Raw genomic sequence first — 15,623 nt, 5'->3', positions numbered from 1 at the left:
CTGCACTGCTCAAAACAGTTATTTCCACCAGTCTTTGGGTTGTCTGTGGTTTGACATAACCTGACTGACCGTGGAGTTTACTCAGCCAGAGAATCTACACTGAGGAAAGAGTGGTAGATTGTGACACTGTGTGCACGTGTGTGATCTCCTTAAGAAGCAATTTGTGTTGTGATCATTTTATTGTTGCTCTGCCGCAATTCAAAAGAGTTGAAAGGACTCAGGAGTGATGACAGCAGTAGAGGTTTTGAACAGAACTTTCTATTAAGTAACAAAGATCCCTACACTTTTCCCTGCTGTTTTCAAAGGCTGGGATGCATTTGTTTCTGTAATGCCCCGAAGGGACTGTTACATCTCCTTGCAAAGCAGGAGGCGAGTGTAAATCGCCCTTACCTTCACAATGGCATGGCGGCAGTCAGGATTTTAAAAACCAGTGCAATTTTGTTGCCAGTCAGCTCTCCTTTGTTTGCCAGCGTGGATCAATGTGATCGATGCTGTCATGATAGCTGCCTGAGAGCAGAGAGGGAGAGCGGCGTGAAGCAGAAAAACTTCACGATTCCGTCTCGTTTCACCTCCTGCTCTGTCTCCACCCTCGGAGCGCGGCGGCTCCTCCTGGCGAGCGGCGCTGCGGGAGCGGGACGGGGATGGGGCCGGGATGGGGACGGGGATGGGGGCCGGGATGGGGACGGGGATGGGGGCCGGGATGGGGACGGGGATGGGGGCCGGGATGGGGACGGGGACGGGCATGGGGACGGGCATGGGCATGGGCTGAGCCCGGGCGGCGCTCAGCAGCTGCCAGGGCAGGGCAGGGGCTCCGCTTCCCCTGCCGCTGCAGGCAGGAAACTCCCACCTCCGCGGGCTGGGTGTCCGTGAATGCCTCAAAGCAGCTGTGAGAAAACAGCCTTTTAGCCTGTGCAAGTGAACTGGGGCCTTAGAGGATTAACCCATCTGATAGCTGACTTTACAAAGACTGGAAGTCCAGGTGCCTTAGGGGAAGTGGACGACGGTACAGGAATGGGACTGTGACTACATGGAGAACAAATTCTGGGGGCGGCAGTTCACCCACGCTCTGCTCCAGCGACCCTTTTGCAGGGGACCATGGAGAGCAGGTGCTGAGATCGAGTGCTTGGAGAAGCAGCAGCGGGCTGGTGAAGATGGAGAATGGCACAGGAGACGAGCAGAACCAGACTGGGCTGCCACTGTCAAGCCAGGAGACCATTACAGCTGAATACCAAGTGGTTACCATCCTCTTGGTCCTCCTCATCTGCGGGCTGGGCATCGTGGGCAACGTCATGGTAGTTTTGGTGGTCCTCAGAACCAAGCACATGAGAACTCCCACTAACTGCTATCTGGTGAGCCTGGCTGTGGCAGATCTCATGGTGCTTGTGGCTGCAGGACTGCCCAATATCACAGAGAGCCTGTACAGATCCTGGGTGTACGGCTACGTCGGGTGTCTCTGCATCACCTATCTCCAGTACCTGGGAATCAACGCTTCTTCTTTCTCCATCGCTGCCTTCACCATCGAGAGGTACATAGCCATCTGCCACCCAATCAAAGCTCAATTCCTATGCACTTTTTCAAGAGCCAAAAAGATCATTGTTTTTGTTTGGGCTTTCACCTCCATATACTGTATGCTCTGGTTTTTCTTGCTAGACCTTAATACAGTAGCCTACAAAGAGACTACTGTGGTGTCCTGTGGCTACAAGGTCTCCAGGAGCTATTACTCTCCTATCTACATGATGGACTTTGGTATATTTTATGTTGTGCCAATGGTATTGGCAACTGTCCTCTATGGCCTGATTGCTAGAATACTGTTCCTGAACCCCATCTCTTCAGACCCAAAAGAAAACTCTAAGACCTGGAGGAATGATGTGGCTCACCAAAGCAAGTCTGTGAATTCCAAGATGACTAGCACAAGTTTCAATAGCACTATTGCTTCTCGAAGGCAGGTAGGAACAAGTATTTGAAATGGCTTTCTGAAACCTAAACAATTTGTTTTAAAGCTCACTTGTCTGCAGCTGTGGAAAGAGGTAAAATATATTCTTCCTTTTTTCTAAGTAGTCAAGTTTAAAATCAGTGATACACATACATAAAAATAAATATTTTTTCCTTGATTGTACATTATTACTTACTGCAAGGACAAAAAAAAAAAAAACAAACAAAAAAAAAAAACCAAAGAAGAACCCAGTATTTTATTTCCTATATCAGAAAGCAATTATAAAGTGTCAGATATGATGGAAACATTTTTAACTATAATTTCTTTACATTACAGATTGTTAGTAATCTTGTCAGATATACAAAGTGACTCTTGACTTATTTTTGAGATTTAAAGGGAAGGAACTATCCTGGGAGTCTGGGACACTTGAGGTTGAGTCCCAGCTAAGGCATTCTGTCACTTAGCAAATGCACTCAAGCTGTAAATTTTCCTGTCTCTAACTCTCCTGTGAAAAGTCTGTTTAAGGAAGTCTTTATATAAATTGCTTTGTAAGTTCTAAATATCTTTGTTTCTCTGTCTCTCAGAGAACATTTTTTGTACTGATGTCTCAAAACTGAGGCATAGGTTTGACTAGCTTCTTTTTGTATTATTGAATATGTATGCTGCTGTGTGTAACATTACCAGTGGAACATAGCAGATTAATTGCTGGCTGTTTGCAGTAAACCACAGCTGGTGCAGTGATGGGAAACACAGAGTGCATCTTTTGCAGATGGCTCTGGAAATAGTCTTCTTATTTTGCTTCAACTCCTACTGTTTATGAAAGGGACCATGTTCTCTTATCACAGAGATGGCAAAACCCTCAAAAGGTAACTGAGTTGCCTTCTAGAGCACCAAGCCCTCAGAGAGCACTAGAGCTGTGCTTGGAAACACACAAAAGAACTATGAGGGCTAGGTTAAATTTAATTATGTTGCCAATAGTTAATAGTCAGGAAGTGTGTAATGTTGTTTTTCTTTGTCTATGAATTAGTAGAAGATAACCTGCTCTTCAAGTTAATATCACTTTATACTTGATTACATGTGCATAGACACATAGACAAATCTTTTACACTGAACACTGATGAATATGGATATATACTTGATTACATGTGCATAGACACATAGACAAATCTTTTACACTGAACACTGATGAATATGGATACTGTTATATCATAAAACCAAAAAGTGAAGATTATAATGTGATATCTTTTATGTCTTGTAAAGACAGCAAGACTTTCTCTAAAAAGCCTAAGCAACCTGTTTGCTTAAAGCTGCTTCATTGTAAGTAAAGCTAGAATTTGTATATAGTACAATACAGGAAGTAAAGCAAGGACAGCGTGGCATAATTAGTAATACTTTTTGTATAATAGCAACATGCAAAAGATAGGCAGTGGTGTAAAAAACAAGAAAAAAAAAACCAAGTACATATTTAAAAAACCTAGAATCTCAACAGTTAGTAAGACACAAAAAGGAAAATTTCCTGCCACACTTACAAGGACACGTATAGCTGACAATACAGTCTGGCCTGACAGTGAGTCCTGCTGAAATGTGAAACTCTGTGTCTTCCTGGACCTGTGTTTGCACTACAGGGATTGAGCAGTGTACAATATCCAGCATGTAGAAAAGGTGTCTGAAAATGTGGTGTGAACTTCCTACTTCTGTAGCAGTTCTCATATTTATCCAAGAACATTTCTATGAAATTAAATATATGCATGTTTCTGTAGGGGGGTTGTCTCCAGTTGAGAATGGGAGAGAAAATGGGAAATGCTCTTATTCTTCATGATCGAAGGCAAGGACAGGGAAACAAATTATCACTTATTGTCATGGGCAGTGCAGACTAAACTTGGGGAAAATTAAAATTGCCAATTTATTGTCTGTTGTTGTAGCCACGAGTTACATTCAGTCCCTTCCCTGCAGCAACCAGGAGTGTGGGGCCAGAGAGTGCTGCAGCCAGGTTGCAGAGGTTGGTCCCTTGTCACTCCTTCTTTCTCACCCTTTTCCTCTGTTTCAGTGTGGGTCCTGCAGCCCACAGATCACAGATTTTTTTTTATTTTCCATTCACAGTATGAATATTGAATTACATGTTTGCATGTGAGTTTCATACTTTCCCCAAAGGAATTCCTACTTTCCTCGGATATCAAGGTGACTGAGAAAAATAAAATGCAGCCTTACATAGCAAACATGTTGGTTTAAACTTGAGATGGAATCCAGCTCACCTAACGTTATGTGTATCTCACAGAGTTAGTTGATTAGTCCAAGCAAATAATCTAAGGTCATCATGGCTATTGTGTCAGTAATAGCAGGCAGATTGCCCTCTGGAGAAAGTCCTCTCTTAGACAGTGCTGCTGTCATGACCTGCTCACCAGAGAAATCCTCTGTTCTCTCACAGCACTGCAAGCACAGATTCCAGCTTGCAGTGTGAGATAAGTTTTACACAGTTTACATGAAATCCTCAATCTTATCACTTGGTTTCACTTGTGGTGTTAGTATATCAAGACCTTAATCCTTTTATTTATTTAATTCTCCTCCTTATTGCACAACTTCTTTTTGATTAGGAAATAATGGACTGGGATATGCAATCTCTGTGTGTTGCAATGAACACGACCAGGCACAAGAAGAAAGATGTTATTACATGGCTTTAAAACACCAGAGTGACTATTGCTTTTACCTATCAGTGTAAGAAAGATTAGTACTCAAAGGAGAAGTAAGCAATACTAAATTGTTTGTACCAAGATAGTGAAAATGTTTAAGAAAAACCCTTCCTTAGAATAAGAAGCTTTTGGAGCATGAAAGAAAAAGAGGATACTAGTTCAGAATCAAAATATTGAGACTCTGATTAGTAAAATATGTTTTATATATTCTTTAGAACATCCTCAGAAATAAAAAGATAAGGCTTGAAGAATGTTTATATGCAGGCAGAACCATATTCAATCTCAAGCTCTTTTGTTATCATTCAAACTACACTTAAAATTTGGACTAAGCTGAAATTGTTCAATCTTCCTAACTAAGAATAATTTGTACCCTGAGCATAGGACATACAGTGCACATCAACAAGAAAAGATCAATCTGTGTATGCTTACCTTCACCTGAGCAGTGAATTGAGAATGTAATGCTGCTGCTTTCAGGGAGCTTTGGTGTATGCTTACAGCTAATAAAAATCATGTTCTTTTAAAATTTGTCCTCTTAGCACTCCACTAATGTCAAATAATTCGCCTCTTTCCTATATATGTTTAGTTCTGTTTCATATGAAGTGATTTTAAAAAGGATGTGGCTTTTTGCTTAAACAAAGAGGATGAAACTTTCTTCTAAATTATTTATGTTCAGCTATAATGACTTTTGGTGTGGATAAGAATGGAGCTTTGGCCTCAGTTATGCATTTAGATAATGGGTTCACCTATAAAGCAAATTGAGGTGACTTTGTGTCAAAAGCCCTAAGTGGTGCCTCACCTTGCAGAGGGGTGACAACCCCCATGCTGGGGCTAAGTCAGTCTTGCCAGAGCACCCCATCAGACCTGCACACAGGTCATGCTCTGAGGCAGCTGAGCATGAAGAGCCCTTCCAGAGCCAGCTTAAGGAGGCAATGAGCAAATCACTACCTGAATTCAGGGCCTCGTTGTGTGTCTCAGAGACAGCCACAGCCAGTCAGATGGATCAGGAAACTGAGTTTCTGACAGGCAACAGAGATCTTGTGGGAGTTTTGTTATTTTTGGCAGCTTTGGAAGGATACGTACTGCAGACAGTACATATATATATATATATATATATATATATATTGCAGTGTATGGGATACAGTCAACTGAGGAATAAAAGTGGTTTTTTCACTGCTGTACAATGTTAATTGCGTGACTCTGAATGACCCTCCTTGACAGTAAGAATAATTTACTTCTAGTCCAGATTCAAGTTGATAGCTGCAACACTGCAAATGATCCTCTGAGCAATTTTTCCTGAAAGAAATGTAAATGGCCAATGACTGGTAGGTACCATAATGGAGTGTCCTGCTGAGCTTCTGGTAGCAAAGTACTCTGATGCCTGTGTAGGCTGCTATGCCCTGAGTGCCTGAGCTGATGGAATACATCTGGTATGGTTTGGCTCTGTCCCATTGTTCACCCAGGCTCCACAAATCGTGGCTTTCTTCCTTTAAATGTGGATTATTTCCTACAGTGAATGATTGTTCTCCAAGGAATGGATTTGCTCAGTTTGGAGGCACAGGCTGTAGCTGAACTGAAGGGATGAGAGCCAGAGTGGGCCAGTACTGGGTCAACCCTCTCCTTGCCACCGTGTTCACAGGAATGGTCCTTTCAGAAGTGGAGATAAAGAGAGATCATCCTTTGAGTTACCTGGAGCATTCATGTTTGTATTCTGTCTATTACAACAATTGTGCACTGAAAATTAGAAAAGAAACAGTGTAGAAGTCATAATGAAATGTATCAGTCAAGTGACAAAAAAGGAGATAGCATTTCTCAGTCTTATTTTTTACTTCCATTGAACACAGCTGTAGAGAAAACAAAAGTAAGGGTGAGGGAAGAACTATAAGATAAAATGGCAGCCTTTGAATATGCACATTTAAAGACCAATAAATAGATAATGATATATCAATTTGTAGAGTAACTTTGATTTTCATCACATAGTTTATTGTAATACTTATAACAAACCAAACAAATTGGCTTAAAAGTGTGTCTTTCTAGAAAGATAGGAGAAAATACATCCATGAGGCATTGTGATGGCAGGTTTCTATGTAATGAGCTTATCTGGTCAGAAGACAATAGAATTATATACTCACAACTTCAAACTAAAGCCCACTTCTAAAACTAACATGTGTGAGTGATCTTAGTGGAGTTATCTCCTATTGAAACTCTTATAAATCTACAATCAGAAGAAACAGTTGTAGCTCATCAAAATGTGTGCCAATACTTTCTATTTCACATAGTTAATCGAGTCATCTCCTGACTTCCATGAGGCTGTACCAACATATTGTCCCATGTCACATTTCTGTGTGCCTTCTATTTTCTTTGTTAATAGCTTTCAAACTTTCTTTAATGTAGAGACTGTTGAATAGTGTCTACACTAGAATTAAATTATTTATAAAAGAAAGATTAGTTTTAAAGTGGGTTTAATTTTTTTTAATTATTTCTCGTTCACTTCATTTCAGCTATCCTGGGTATTCCCAATGGTTGCTCTTTTCTTTTTTCAAAAGAAAATTACATAATAGAATAAAGTTCTTATAACAATCAAGTTTGACTGATAATCCTTTTTTTCCCAGGCTCTGTAAACTTTGACTTTTCAGAGTAAACATCAAATAATAAAGACCTAATTAAATATTGAGGATTTGAGGAAAATAAATGAATCTAATTGTTCTCCTTTTTTCCTTATTTTTGGCTTTGGGAAAGTGTTGTAGATGATTGTTAAACCAGATAACCTAAAAAGGCCTTATGCTCGATTACTCTACAGGTTATACTAGTATAAAGGTAGAGATCTAATGTGTTGGAAAAAAAAAAATTACTCTCTATCCTTTTTTCCCATTTGAATCAACACCTCCTTCCAGCATATGAAGTGGAAAAGTCTAAGGTCTACAACAGTTGGCTTACTGTGATATCATATGGAAAGAGTAATTTAACAAAAACTAGGAAGAATTTGAAGCCAAGGTTTTTGTACTCCCTACTGTAGAAAACCTTTCTGAATCAAATATTCATCAGAAATGCCCACTGAAGGATCTGTCCAGGGGTTTGGTTTGGCCCTAGAGGGTAAGAATGCACATGTTCATTCCAAGGGGAGTACTGACCCTGTGCCCCTGTCTGTCTCTTTCTGTGTTCCCTCAGGTCACCAAGATGCTGGCCGTGGTTGTGATCCTGTTTGCGTTCCTGTGGATGCCCTACCGCACCCTGGTTGTTGTCAATTCCTTTCTTTCCAGACCCTTCCAGGAAAACTGGTTCCTGCTATTTTGCAGAATCTGTATTTATTTAAATAGTGCCATCAATCCCGTAATTTATAATCTCATGTCCCAGAAATTCAGAGCAGCCTTCAGGAAACTGTGCAACTACCAGCAGAAACAGGAGAAGAAACCTGCCAGTTACAGCATGGCCCTCAATTATAATGTCATCAAGGATTCTGATCATTTCAGCACTGAGCTAGAAGATATTACCAACACCTACCTGTCCTCTGCAAAACTGTCCATTGGTGATATGTGTTTGTCATCCAAGGTAAGAGTTAACACCTTTCAGTGCTGTGGGTCCCCAGGAGCAGAGCACGTTGCTGGGCATGGGGCTGTGCTGGGGTGGCTGTCAGCCAGGGCAGCCCTGCAGAGGGCTGGAGAGGCTGCCAGTGACAGGGCCTGGCAGGCAGGGACAGCTGCCCAGCTCTGGAAAGCTCTGTTTTCAAAGTCCCTGTGCCAGGCGTGGGGGGACTTGGAGGATCAGAAACATGCAGAAGGATGGGGAGAAACCATCAGGTTAAGCCTGAACAGTGAGCTCCAGTGGAGCATCAGAAAGTGGTTCTCAGGTGTGGTGCCTCAGGTGCACATCTGGCAGGAAGGTGGTGATGGTGTCTGAGCTCAATGATTCCTCTGGGCACGCTCTGGCTGGCTTCAGGGAGGGCAATGGGGCATTTTCTTGTGCCTCCCCCTTGACTCCAGCTGGGGATTAACTAGTCCAGTGCCACCACACAGCTGGTGCTAAGGAGGCTCTCCCACACACCAGCACTTTCATTCTGTACTGTGAAGCACATCACTTTAACCCACTTTTCTTGATGATGCATATTACTGTTTTTATTATGCTTTTTTTACACAATACTACCTAAATTCTGCTTGTGAACCCATACATTTAGATCTTAAAAATATAGATGATCTACAAAGAGACTTAGTTTTCATTTGTTTTTGCAGATTATATGAGAGTGTAAAATATTTTTTCTCAGTTTGCTTCTTCTCTCCTCATTTCCAGGCCTGAGGCCCACCTTGTTCTGAGTGTGCAGCCATATAAGACGTTTGGATGCTCTGTTCCCACCAACTGTATGAATTTTAAGGACATTTCTGCTCACAGAATTGCAGAAGCTACCATAAATCTTTACATACCTGCCTGTGCCCTACAAGAAAATGCAGCATTTTGGGGAGTAAAGAGTATATTATTGAGGCTAAGTAAATGAAGTACTTAATACAACCTAACTTTAGGCAGGGGAGTTGTCTCCAGGAGAATGCCTAAGTCCTTCTTCCCATTGCCTGGCCAAAGAGTGGTCTGATCTCAGAATGAGCAAGGCTTGCCAGGACATGTCCATGGACACAGAGTGGGGCAGGGGATGATAATCCCTGTAAAGATGAGAGTTGAGGAGAGGAGCTGCTCTAATCTGTACCTGCACTGGGCACTACCTGGGGGACCTTCTAACAGCAGCCAAAATTGCTGCTAATAGCAGTAATTACCTGCCGGTGACTCCCTCATCCCATATCAGTGCAAATCTCATTGCAGCCATCACAGCATGCTTCAATAAACAGGTATCTGATGGCAAAAAGCACAAAATCTTTCCTTTCTTTTGTTTATTTTTACCTTGAGCAGTATGAAACAGGAAGAGTATTCAATGAATTTGCAGCAGGGAACAAACAAATTAAAAAAACAGGAGCATTCAAAATATCTTATTTTTTCAGTGATCAGGTTTATAGATGTACCACTTTAAATGTAAGTCTCAGCTATTACTGAATCCTGTTGGAAATTGACAGATATTGAAGAGTATGTAACAGGCTTTTAACAGCTCCTTTTATCTTGGTTCAATACCAATTGTATCTAAGAGCACTAGAAGGGGTTTAGAGATTTAATATCGATAATATCTAAGGAAAAGAGGAGAATTCAGAGAAAAATGACACTGTTTAAATGTTTAATATTTTTTAAAGTTTATCTGTTAAAATACTTTAGGACATAAAGTGTAGTCAGAAGAAAAGTCATCATGGCTTTTTACTTGCCAGCACAGCCCCTTCTCTGCTCTTCCCACACAGGCCCATGATAAGCAGCCTGGAGCCATAGTCTCCCTAATGTAGCTACAGACAAAATATCAAGTCGTGCTTTGGCTTTGCTCTAGACCAGCTCTTGTTCTTGCTAGAAGTACATTTTCTCACTTCTGTGCTGCCGAAGCCCATGAAAGTGCCTGTGTATTCCTGTGTGCCATGAACATTTTGCACAGCTTTTATACATGACATTCTAAAACCTGTAAAAAGCTGATTCACAGAATTGCAGAATAGGCTGATTTAGAAGGGACCCAGAAGGATCATCGAGTCCAGCTCCCAGCCCTGCACAGCCCATCCCCATGAATCACAAACCTGCCCAGTGTGGGGGAAAGAGGCAGCCTCTACAGCATTGTAAGGCTTTCCTAGCCAGTATTCTTTTGCCTACACAGCTACTTCCCTAATTCAAGCCCCTTTCCCTAATATTCAACTATATTTGCAAACTTAAAGAGAACTAAAAATAGCCTGATAGGCCTCAGATTTAAATGCTAAAACCATGAACCTGTGTCAGATGCATCCAAAGGACTCTATTGAGCATTCTCTACATGGCAAGGAGGAAGGAAATTAATTGCCCAGAGAGGTTGTGGAGTCTCCCTCACTGGACATATTCAAGAACCATCTGGACTCAGTCCTGTGCCATGTGCCCTGGGATGACCCTGCTTGACCAGGGAGGTTGGACCAGATGACCAATTGTTGTCCCTTCCAATCTTACTCACTCTGTGATTCTGTGATTATGCAAACAGTCTGTATCCTGCTCTGTCTGCATCCTTGCTTTAACTCCTGTTTTACCTTTGCAGAGCTCCACAGGCACTTTCCAGCTTGGCAGAGTGATGGCAAGGCATGGGAGGGACCAACAGCAAGGTTTTAACCAGCAGTGCAGGTGTGACAAAATTTCAAAGCTGGCAGAGCTCTGTCTGGAGCAGAGCCAGAAGCGGGACCCATGCAAGCCATGTTGCAATTTTCCCAAATCCTCTGCATCTCCCAGCTTGCCAGGTTGTCTAAGCAGCACAGGCCACCAGGCAGGCACATACAGTGGGGTCTCTGTCTGTGCAGATGTCTGAACCCCCACAGGACTGGAAGGGCAATGTCCAGACTGCTTTAAAAATAATAAAGAAGAACTAAAATGACAGTGTAAGTCATGTGTCAGCCAATAAAGGAAAGTTGTCTAGGGCTCAAGAGTCAGAGAGAAGGATACCAACGTATTCTCAAATTAGTACCTAGCTATTAATCTCATAAATACAATTCTGTAGCTGTGACATACACTTTGGGCAAACCTTTCCTTTGTATGAAGATGTGAAAAGATGGAGTTTTATAGCATTTTACTGCTTAGACTTGCTTAAAGCTACAGATTGCCATGACAAGGGAAAGTCAAGGAGAAATACCACCACACAATGTTTAACATTTCCTCCAAAGCACCTGTCACAGAAAAATTAAATTATCCGTGGACCTTACACAGGAATTTATGGTTGCTTAGCCAAGAGTCATTCCAAGTAAAGGCACATTCCTGTGTCTGACTGAGCAAAGTCTTTGTCTGACTTTGCAAACTCTTGTGATGGCTGGGAGCTGATTCCCAGGGGCAGAGGCTGCTGGTGCTTGGAAATCCCTTTGCCCTTCACTTGCTGTTTTCAGCCAGGCATCTATTCAGTGCTTTCAGAGGAGGCCCTACCTTCCAAAATTTCTCAAGAGGTGCTAGAACTAATTGCTTTTCTCACTTAAAAAGCAAGATGTGCAGGTCTAGCAGCAGGCAAAGAGGGCATTCCATGGAAACCTGACTCTCTGGGGAGGAGCACAACTGGCTGGGTAAAAACTGAGCTCAGTATTTGTGTAATAACAGTAAAACTTAAACTTTTATCTCAATATTTTCAGAGCACAGGCTGAACTACAGATTTTATAGACCAACAGTACCAGAAGTGAATTCTCTCCTTTATTTGCCTTTTTGCTCAAAAAGTAACTGTCTGCTTTCTCAGCCTCTGCTCCACCAGATGCTCAAGTGAGATATTTAAGCCCATATTCTTTGTGATGCTTCATGAAGGGTTAAAATCTGTGAAGTTGACTTTGTATCCACCATCACTGGGAATAACAAAAATGAAATTATTTCTTTCTGATATGTATTTGTGCTAACAGAAATTATTATGATAACAAAATTGTGTGCAAAACCACAATATTTATAATTGCATATTTAAGCTAAGGTGTGATTTTAACTGATATGTGATGTGACTGTATCTTTATAGATGTTAGTTGTGAAATCCATGCTAATTTTATACTGATATACACTAACACTACAAAACTTTGTCAGATATCATGCTGATGCAACTGTTTCTGTTTGCCCTTTGTTTAGAACAGCAATCAACCTTTTTTCTTGTACCCAGATGTTGTAAATTATATATGTGAGAATGTATTTTTTTAATTATGTGGGTTTAAATTTATTGATAATTATATCAATTTTTTTGCTAGAAGTGAAAGTGGCTGGATGTCAACTACTGACTGCAGTGATATAACTTTGTATATTTATTTTGTGGATAGCAAAGTTCCTTGCAACACTTAGTCTGAAATAAATGTCTGATTCGTAGCAATATTGAAATCCATGCTTATATCCTTATTTAACATCTTTCCAGTAAGGGATTGCATTCTTATTGGACTTTTTTTTAATAGTTTATTCAGAATGTAACAGAAGAGGTGCTGCTTTCACATCTGGCTTGGGGAGCTGCTTCCTTTCTGAAATGCTGAGATTTCAGAACCTTCAGTGAAAGTAAATTGTGCAGCTGAGAAAGGTCAGGTGTATTTGTAACACACTTTGGTTCAAATTATCACATGACCTCCCTGAGTTCAGAATAAAGGATATATCAGAGAAGCTCCAGTGTGCTGTATTTTTATACAAATTGCAGTGAAATTTGAAAATTATCTTTCTATATTTTATATCTTCTTCAAACACAATTGTTTATTTGCTCTTTTGTTCTTTTCAGTAAAAGTTTATTTTCTCATTATTTTTTCATTACTCCTGGGATACAGAGATACAGCAAATGCCAGTGCATTGGCTCAAAGTGATTTGGACTCCTGAATTCATTTATCTGGGAGCTGAATCTTGGAAATTTTTGAATTCTAACAAATTATGTAACTATGTAAGAGCAACTGGTTTGGAGGGAGTCTTTTTTTCACCTACCCAGATTAATTCTGGTTTCATTTTGTCACTTCATGTGATTTATTTATTTATTATAAATAGTGTGAAATTATTCAGAGAAATGTAGAACAATTTTTGTTCAAAAGAAACATTTTGTAATTCTTGGATGCATGCTACTGTGGGGATTAATTTGTAATGGATTTTTGTTGCTATTCTAATAAAATGTTGAGCAAGATAATTCTACTGCAATTTGATGTTTTTAACAACTGCTTGAATACAACCTATTGTCTTGCTGTCCTTAGCAATGGACAGACAATATAACAACATCCTTTTTCATTTGAAGGAGAATGAGATCCTGAAAAATGCAGTCTTTTTTTCCTGAAGGAAGAGCAGTGTGCCAGTAGTCTAGCAGCAGTTACAGTGCTTAAATGGGAGGGGATTCATAGAATCCTTGTCCCTGTTACAAGGATTATTTATGTATTTTACATAAATTACATTGGACAGCATTAAACAAAATGAACAAACACATAAAAAAGAAGAAAACCCCCCACATCTTGGGAGTAGGGCAGAGCCCAGAAGCCACGTTGGTCACTACAATCAGCATAGCTGGTTTCTGTACTCTATGGGTACTGCTTGGCTTTTCTGGTGATGTCAGCCACTTGTGCCTGAACCCAGCCCCAAGAGGATGAGTGGAATTTCTTCATCTGCTGTTTTTCCTCAAGGTAATGCACAGAAATCTGAGTCTCCTGAGGATCAGGATATACAGAAAAGGCAAAATCCCTAGAGCTAGACTAAAGCCCAATTCATGTCTTTCATTTTTTAGGTAAGTACTCTACCATTAGTCCTAAAGACAGAGGGCTCCCTCTCCAGTCAGATCCTGCTGACTCTGTGAATCCCAGGTAACAGGTTTCTTAACAGTTTCATTTGTACCCAACTCACGTTGTCTCCACGGGGCTGGATAACTCCATACACTGGTAGGTGGTGGGGATGAAGTCAGAGCAGCTCTGGGACATGAGGCACTCTGGATCCTGGTGAACAGACTGACCACGAAGCAGCAAAAGCCACCTGCAGCAAAGACAACTATTTACAGCCCGTACCTTGGTTATATACAAATATGGAATAATGAAAATAAGATTATAGTAATATACTTTCACCTAAAATCTTCACTTAACTCATAGCTTCTAATAAAACAAAGCACAGAAAACAGGTAATGTCTAAAATAAGTGTCACCCATCCAAAAAGTGTAATTTTTGAGATGAGCTCTATCTATGATGGGCATACTGTGATCTTATATTAATTTCAGAATGCAATTATGCAACTCTACTGCCAGCTCCACATCAGAAAGAGGTCCTGTAACAATGGATCAAATCCCTGTTGATCACAAACAGGTTCTTCTTTCAAGTTCTAGACAATAACTGAAAGAAATGTTTGAAAGAAAACAAACAATAACACAATGCAGCTTCCAGTGTCTGGGGAAAGTACAAACAGCAAATTGGGATAACAGATTTGTCTCATGCCACTTATTTATATCTGAAATTCAGCAAAGCACATTTAGAAGGCAATTATGGGAAGATCTAGGGTAGCTTGAAAGACAGGCTGTATTATGTTCAGGCAGACATTGTCATTCAGGAGAACAATGAGCAGAAATTACAAAGGGTTAATAAGTTATTTAGTATATAGGACACACATTTAGGAGGGAAACAGGAAATGACAGCTCTGAAAGGAGTAGGCGTCTTCAAAAATTGACTCTTTATCATGTAAACATGACATTTGAAAATGTTATATTTTATCCTACTCTGTTTATGCAGAACAATTAGAAGAGTGAACAAGGCTGTGAGAGGATACAGTGGATGTGTGGGAGAGGCAGATGGCCATGTCTGCTGCAGTGAGAACAGGTTAGTCTAACGTTTTGGAGATCATGTTTAGTAACAAGTTACACTCCAAAGAAGCTTCACAAGTTGTTGCTGTTACACTAAAATAGCATGTGACAAGACTGAAAAGAGATGTTGTGTCTGATATTCTAGAAAACACAAGGGGCCATGGACGGAGCTCACATCATAAGAATGCATTTTTCTAAATTACAAATGCTAGTTGCCTTTCCCTGGTGCTATGACATTCTGGACTGTCAGGCTGAAGTTCATCAGGCTACTCTATTATGACTTCTTAATATAAATGTTTTGGTGCTAAGGAATACTATTCTGCAGGTGAAAATTGCCTGTAGGGAACAGTAGTGAATGAAGCAGCAGCTCAGGGTGGGCACTGTCCTGCTGCCACCAACACTGTCAAGCTGTTGCTCAGCCTCTGGAGCACATCTAACCCCCAGCACAGTGACACTCACAGGGAGATAGCCTGGCCTGGCAATACTCCAAATAAGCACTTTGGGTGTTCCACCCTCTTTGTGAGGGTAAAGGAATTTCTGTGGTACAGACACAGACCATGTGGTGCCTGTTGGGTCTGGAGCTGGCAAACAGATGGTGGTCTAGTTTGAGAGTTAGCACAGGCACAGCCACTCTACCCCATGGGAACTAAATTACTTTACTATCCTTTATTTATGACTC

At 40.9% G+C, this 15,623-nt stretch overlaps 1 protein-coding gene across 1 annotated transcript; it reads left to right on the top strand.

Annotated features, from left to right (window-relative positions):
* Positions 1-797: 797 nt before the first annotated feature.
* Positions 798-10,293, top strand: TRHR (thyrotropin releasing hormone receptor). Its single transcript, XM_021546424.3, has 3 exons — positions 798-1,946; positions 7,786-8,166; positions 8,902-10,293. Exons 1-3 carry the CDS (start codon positions 1,152-1,154, stop codon positions 8,905-8,907), a joined length of 1,182 nt encoding a protein of 393 aa, XP_021402099.2. The 5' UTR covers positions 798-1,151; the 3' UTR covers positions 8,908-10,293.
* The last annotated feature ends 5,330 nt before the right edge of the window (positions 10,294-15,623 follow it).

The sequence above is a fragment of the Lonchura striata genome, chromosome 1, assembly GCF_046129695.1.
Source record: "Lonchura striata isolate bLonStr1 chromosome 1, bLonStr1.mat, whole genome shotgun sequence".
NCBI lineage: Eukaryota > Metazoa > Chordata > Aves > Passeriformes > Estrildidae > Lonchura > Lonchura striata.
This window is presented reverse-complemented; position numbering and strand designations above follow the sequence as displayed.

What these genes read in the sequence shown, in the direction of transcription:
- TRHR (XM_021546424.3), top strand. Translation starts at nt 1,152, where the DNA reads ATGGAGAATGGCACAGGAGACGAGCAGAACCAGACTGGGCTGCCACTG. An exon ending in CTATTGCTTCTCGAAGGCAG is followed by an intron (nt 1,947 to 7,785) that starts GTAGGAACAAGT and finishes GTGTTCCCTCAG; the next exon opens with GTCACCAAGATGCTGGCCGT.